This window comes from Panicum virgatum, chromosome 6N, assembly GCF_016808335.1.
Source record: "Panicum virgatum strain AP13 chromosome 6N, P.virgatum_v5, whole genome shotgun sequence".
NCBI lineage: Eukaryota > Viridiplantae > Streptophyta > Magnoliopsida > Poales > Poaceae > Panicum > Panicum virgatum.
The window spans coordinates 18,686,586-18,693,492 of record NC_053150.1 but is presented as its reverse complement, the minus strand read 5'-3'; the positions used below and the strand labels follow the sequence as shown (position 1 = coordinate 18,693,492).

At 54.4% G+C, this 6,907-nt stretch overlaps 1 protein-coding gene across 1 annotated transcript; it reads right to left on the bottom strand.

Moving 5' to 3' along the window:
• Positions 1 to 690: 690 nt before the first annotated feature.
• LOC120679649 (indole-2-monooxygenase-like) lies at positions 691 to 2,839 on the bottom strand. The gene is made up of 3 exons (XM_039961290.1): positions 2,128 to 2,839; positions 1,607 to 2,053; positions 691 to 1,468 (listed from the first exon to the last, which is right to left on the bottom strand). Exons 1-3 carry the CDS (start codon positions 2,812 to 2,814, stop codon positions 845 to 847), a joined length of 1,758 nt encoding a protein of 585 aa, XP_039817224.1. The 5' UTR covers positions 2,815 to 2,839; the 3' UTR covers positions 691 to 844.
• Between the last annotated feature and the right edge of the window lie 4,068 nt (positions 2,840 to 6,907).

Sequence of the window (6,907 nt, the reverse complement as noted above, 5' to 3'; positions counted from 1 at the left end):
CTCGCGGCGCGCGGCGAGGGCGGGACATGGCGGCGTGCGGCTGGACGCGGTGGCCGGCGGCGCGTGCGGCGGCGGAGAGACATGGCGGCGCGGGCGGCCCGTGGCTGGATGCGCCGGCGCACGACTGTGGGACGCGGCGGCCGGAGGTCGGGCGGGACGTGGCAGCCGGCGGCGCGCAGCGCGTGCGGCTGGGCGCGGCGGCGCGCATGCCGCGACGCGCGGTTGCTGCAGCTGGATTTTTTATTTTTTAATCAATTACTAGGCGCGGGTGATGGGGTGACTCGTCCCTAGATTTCTAGGGACGGGTGAAGGCATAACCCGCCCCTAGAAATGAGTTTTTAGGGGCGGGTATAACATCCGCCCTGCAAACAACTATTTCTAGCTGCGGAGAGCAGAAACGGGTGCAGTACCCGTTCTTAAAGATAGTTTTTTACCCGTCTCTAAAGACTCATTTTGCAGTAGTGACAGCCTCTCCATGCAGCCGGGTCCAGCTCATTCTGCAGACTAAATGCTGACCTTGCTGTGAAAGTACAGTTGGTCCTATCTACTAGAATCAAGTGGTAGCCTATGAAAAGATCGGCCGGAGACATGTCTAGCCAGCGAGATCGGTCCTATCCACTTCTTTTTCGTTATACGATTTTTCTGGACAATATAATATACTTTTTCTACACTCCGTATTACTCATCCGGCTTGGAGTTCGCTGGTTCGGATCCAACACTATAGATTATTGAATATTACATCGACACAAATACTCATCATGTTGTACCAGCAATGCGGCATTATTCTTCATGCAAGTACGAAATATGTGCTGGAACACTTTGATGCAGCATATGAACTTATGGCGCTACACACGTAGTTTGGGAACCAAGAGGAGCTTCTCCTTCCGGTGCATCACAAGCCCGAACTCCTCGGACATGTCAATGTCGCGCGTCTCCTTCCCCGCCGGCATCTCCCAGTCAAAGCGGTGCACGAGGTTCGCCAGCATGACCTCCATGGCGGCTATCCCGAAGTTCATCCCGGGGCACTGCCTGCGCCCGGCGCTGAACGGCAGGAACTGGAAGTCGTTCCCCTTGAAGCCGACATCCGCCGCGCTGCCACCGTTGAGGAACCTCTCGGGGACGAACTCCTCCGCGTCCTCCCAGAAGCGCGGGTCCCTGCCGATGGCCCAGACGTTGATCAGAACGCGCACCCCTGCGGGGACCACCACACCGTCGACACTGCAGCTTGCCATGGAGAAGTGCGGCGCGAGGAGCGGCGTCACGTTGCGCAGCCGGAGCGACTCCTTTATGACGGCTCTCAGGTAGGCCATGCCGTTCAGGTCGGCCTCGCTGACGATTTCTTGACCCTTGGGCACGATGCTCCTCACCTCGGCCTGGAGTTTCTTCATTACGCGTGGCTCCTTCATGAGCTCAATGACGGTGTTCTCAAGTACCGTAGCTGCTGTGTCTATTCCCCCGAAGAACACGTCCTGCAGGCCATAAGTCCAAATAATTAAAACTCTTTTGCAATCAGGTTTCAGGCCTGAACTAAACAGAATTAACGTGCTTGTTCTTAGTAATAGTATCTACATCTTGCGGTTTTAATCACGGGGTGAATGTAAACTTACAAGCAGGATAGCTTTCGTGTGCTCTCTGGTAAGGCCATACTCCTGCCGAACAGAGAGCAAGACATGTATGAAGTCGTCATCCTCTTCCTTCGGATCACTCGCCGCCGCCATAGCCTCATGCTTGCTCTCATGGTTATCGATCAGCCTGTCCAGCAGCTCGTCCCACCTCCTCCTCAATCTCTCCGACTTGGCGCGAACCACCCTACTGAGCACGCCGAAACGAGCGAGGAACGGGAAGAACTCCTCGACGTGGAAGCCTCCCAGAAGCGGGGACGTGTCGACGACGAGCTGCCGGAACAGCTTCCTCAGGCCCTCGTTCCGGGATGATGTCTTTCCCATAACGCCGCGGCAGGCCAGGTCGTTCGTGAACGAGCCGAGCAGATCGCCCACGTCGACCACGGCGCCGGCGCCGGCCGCCTCGCCGATCTTGGCCATCACCGTGCTCACCTACCCAAGCACCGGTCACATATCTACAGCGTCAAACTAATAAGAGTTCCTAACTTTTCGAAGGTGTCCCTTACTTCTTCCTCGCGAGCGTGGCGTAGCGATTGCACCTTCTTGACGGTGAGCAGGTGCGTGGTGACGAGCTTCCTCGCCTGGCGCCAGTACTCGCCGTGTGGCGCGAAGCCGACGTCGGACGGGCCGTAGAGGACGATCTCGGCGACCAGGGAGTGCGGCCGGGACGCGAACACGTGGTCGTGCGTGCGCAGCACCGCCTGCGCGGCGGCCGGCGACGACACGATGACGACCGGCATGGCGCCGAGGCGGAGCAGCATGAGGTCGTGGCCGTGCTTCCTGGCGAGGTTACGGAGGGAGACGTGCGGGAGTGAGCCCACGAGGTGGAGGTGCCCGAGGACGGGCAGCGCCGGAGGCGATGGCGGTAGGCGGTCGTCTGCTTGCTGCGGCCTCATCTTCCTGGCCCTCTTGGCACCGAACGAGTAGCGTGCGACCAAGATGGGGACAGGGAGGAGGAGCAGCAACCATGCTCGTGGAGCCGTCAGCCGTTCTCCGACGAGAGCAGCTAGCGCTACAATCGGCGGCGGGTATGCCTCCATGGTCGTGAACGGGCTGTCCCTGGATCTTATTACGACGGTGGAGAGGCTCGCCACCATGGCAAGGAGGAGGAGGAGGAGGCCACGGCGAGACGACGGCATGGGATGTTCTGTGGAGGCAGTGTGGCGTGGTAAACGACGACACAGCATGATCATTCCGTGAATCTCATCCCATATATGCTAGCACACGATATTTAGTTGCTGGGACGACCCCGGCCCAGCGTAGACTTGGCGAACACTGAACTTGACTGATGTAACTCCCCGATATTTTGCCCCTGTGCAGGGACTCGATATTTTGCTCCTGTGCTTGGTTACCGTGACCAATTTGGCCACGGCACCGCCAGAGCGCTGCGCGCGCCGCGCGTCTCACGCTGCCGCTCACCACTGCACCTCTCTCCCCCTCCATCGCCTCTCTCGCGCGCAGGTGCCGCCATGGCCGTGCCGGCCGAGCCTGCCTGCACCACACGCTTGCGCTGCTGCTGCCATTGCTACTGCCGCGGCGCAGAGCCCGCCCGTCGCGCCGCAGAGCCCGCCCGTCGCGCCGCGCGTGCCCCTGCCCGGCCGCCGCGCGTGCGCCGCGCCCGCCCCGTGCCATGCCGCCGCTCCCCCAGCTCCGCCTGGCCCTACTGGCCGCTGCACCGGATCGCCCCACCGCCGCAAAGACGGCGGTTTCTATTGCTTCTTCACCTGCAATTCAGCAAGAAAAATGACATCCTACTACAAGTACAGCAGTCCCTTCTGTTGCATCGGCTGCTGCATCATCTTCACATAGCTGAAGCATTGTTTGTCACAAGTGTCAAGATCATGGGCATGTTGCTGCTCAATGTCCAAATCGAAGGACCATGGTTGTGAATGAGCTTGGTGAATGGGAATCTGAAAGTGAAGAAGAAGATGCACCACTGTCACAGAACAGTCCAAATAATACTGATCAAGTGCAATAATTAACAACTTGAGCTTAAACCACAGCTTCTGCACTCAACCAGTACACCCAGACTGCCTGCTGTAACCAGGATCGATTACACGAGAACTCTCGACAAAAGACGAGCACAGGTGATTATAAGCAAAAGCAGAGTTCAAGTTAATTTACAAACAGAGTTTAACACAAGCTTCAGAAATAATTTACAACAAAGTTTTACAATCCAGGGTTTACAATCCAAATCTCGGAGTTCAACACAGCGGAAGTAAAATAGAGTTTAAAACAGAGACCCAAAATACAATACGATAACTATCATCGCCGACAAAAGATGAGCTTCACATCTTGCCCACTGATGTGAGGCCAATCTGCCCGTACTTCATGTAGAAGACGGAACCCACTCAATAGTCCAACCCGGAGGAAGAGGCTGACCCACCCAAGACGCGCAGATCTCCTCGAAGTCTTCTGGAACACAGCCTGCTCAGAAGGGGGTACAACCAAATCCTGAGTACTCTAATACTCAGCAAGACTTACCCGTTTATGGGTATACTTAGCCCATTATCTAGACATGCAAGGCTTTTTGGCTCTGGAGTTGTTTTGCGGAAAAGCTACTGATACTGGATCCTTACTTTCAATATTTTAGCTCCAATTGAGTTGACAGCTATAAACTATGTTCGCCTATTTCTCGATAGCATACATGGTTGATCATATTAATCTTTGCTAACATACAACTCAACATTTCCACTCTAGTCTCATTCCACTTCTTTACTATGATGCAACGAAGTGACCAAGGTTCTCATAACCGCGAGTCACGGCTTATCGATCCGATTTAACCTTTCAAGGTGGACCTAACTCACACGCCAAGTGCGACCCTGGTGAGTCACACCGAGCAACTGTTCCCATAATTACCCCGAAGCCTGAGTCAAGCCCGCAAACAGCCGGATGATGAGCCCCGCACGTGCGAACACCCGGTGAACCCGTGGACGACTTCACCATCCGTCAACCCTTGCCCAGCACCACTGGTCGAGAATCAGATTTCGACGCAATTTAGGTAATTAGCTTACCATTTTTGACTACCTCCTACTTCCGGCATGTGGTTAGTAATGTTCAATCTTGGTCAGCACGGCCAGCAACGGTACGGTCCTCAATCGACACTGGCGGAGACTCAACTTTCCTTTATTCCATAGTTATGTCCAACTTTCCCTCCGCCCGGTCTCCATTTCCATTCTCATAGCAATATTTCTTACTTTCATACTAATGTACCAAACCTATATCTCGCGGGTGATAGGAAATCACCCGTCTTCTACCATATCTTACTTAAGCATGGCAGTGCTATCGACCTATCATGCTAGTAAAAGCCCGGGGTCTCCTAAAGATAATGCATTTAAGGTTCCAAGTAACTCCTAGAACTTAATGCACAAGTACTTAAATAATACATTGCATAAGTTTTAAAGTAGGGGTTATGCTCCGGGGCATGCCTTGCAGGTCAGCGGGGTTAACAATATCCTCCGTAGCTTGCTCGGCTGCTTCGTCGGTTTGTGGTTCCCCGGCTTGCGGCTCCTGGATCGGTTCAGCGACCAACTCGTAGACGGCTTCCCTCGTGACGTCTATATGTAAAGAAAGATACCATGCAACAATTAAAACAATGCAAGAAAAAGCTACAAGGTACTCACGATGCAATGCGAGGTAATTAAAAAGGAAGACATGACTAGCATCAATTACTACTGATCACAAAATACTGAAAGCTCCAACGCATAAAAGGATTCACTTAACCACAAAAAGAAAAGATGCAGCTAGGAACGAAATAAAAGCAAAACCTAGCTTACAGACTTAATCGAGCAACCCAAAAGTTACCAGTAAGCCAAGATATTGAAAGAACAGGCAACAAAAATTTACCAACATTTATTGATGACCGAAAACATTTATTTAGCCTTAGAATGAAATCAAGCAATATTAGATCTACAAAATTGTACATAGGCTATGCTCATGAAAATTTTTCAGTGAACTACACATGCAAGGAGTAGTCTACCACAAAAATTTCATGATTTTTAGACCAACAGAAAAATAGACACAAAATAAACTAGCTTAAGGACAAACTAAAACTTTAGCAGGGGCAAAATTGCATTTCACACACATGACTATTTTTCCTCTGAAGATCTTGATTTTAGAAACCTAATAAAATTTAGTTTGCATTTTTCACATTTTTCTACTATTTACTACACATTTTTACAAGATCAGTACACAAAACTAAAACTGGAATTTAACTAGAAACCGGAACCTCCGGGTTCCAAAACCAGAAGTTCCGGTTTTGGGGCAAAAACTGGGGACAGCCAGACCAAGGCCATGGCCGGCGCATGGCGCGCAAGGGCAGGGGCGGCGGCGCTCTGCGTTCCCCGCCGGCGGCGTGGCCGGCCAGCTGCGGGCGGGGCAGTCCCGCGGCCAGGGAGCCCTGCGGCCCCGGGGCTTGCGGCGGTGGCGGCCAAGCCTGCGCAGGAGCAGCCTGCGGCATGCGCCGGTGGGACAGCTCGGCAGCCACGGCGGCGCGGCGGCGTTCCGACGCCGACAGCGCCCGGATCGAAGGGGAAAAGGGTCGGGGAGGATGAGGGGCTCGTGGAAAAGCTCACCACAGGCTCGAATCAAGCGGAGGACGGCCGGAGAGGGGTCGTCGGCGTGAGGGGCGGAGCTTCGACGGGGACGGCAATGGCGGGTCGACGGAGGAGGGGCCGATTCGGCCGGGATAGGGCTCGGCCGAGCTCAGGATGGGGCGGAGGAGGTGCGGGGTGACGCTGCGTGGCTTGGGGCGCGAAGAAACAAAGCGGGGCGGTAGGGTTTGGCCGGAGGGGTGCCTGCGACGAGCTCTGCTCGCGTCGGGCTCGGCGTGAGTGTGAGGAAGGAGAAAGGGATAGAAGGGAGGAGAAGCTTCCCGTGCTCGAGAAGGATAGAGGCAACACGCACGGAGGGCGAAGTTCGCCGCGACGGCCGACGCATGGCGTCGCCAGCGGCACAGTCACCGGTATGGGCGCCGGAGTAGGTGAAACAGAGCAAAACCGGAACTTCTGGTTTCCAAACCCGGAACTTCCAGTTTCCTAACCCAGAATCTCCGGGTTCATAGCAAGTTGGATAGGCAGATCACTCAGGCGGAAGAGCTTCAAGCAGCAGTTACCACCCGAGACGAGGTGATAGCTCAACGTGAGGAGACGATAGGCCACCGAGAGGACCAAATCGTCGAGAGTGATACTATTCTCAATCAATGCAACACAGTGACAGAGTTCCTTCAGGAACAAGCTCAGGACCTCACTTCGGAGCTTGAGGATGCTTATGCCTATATCGAGTACC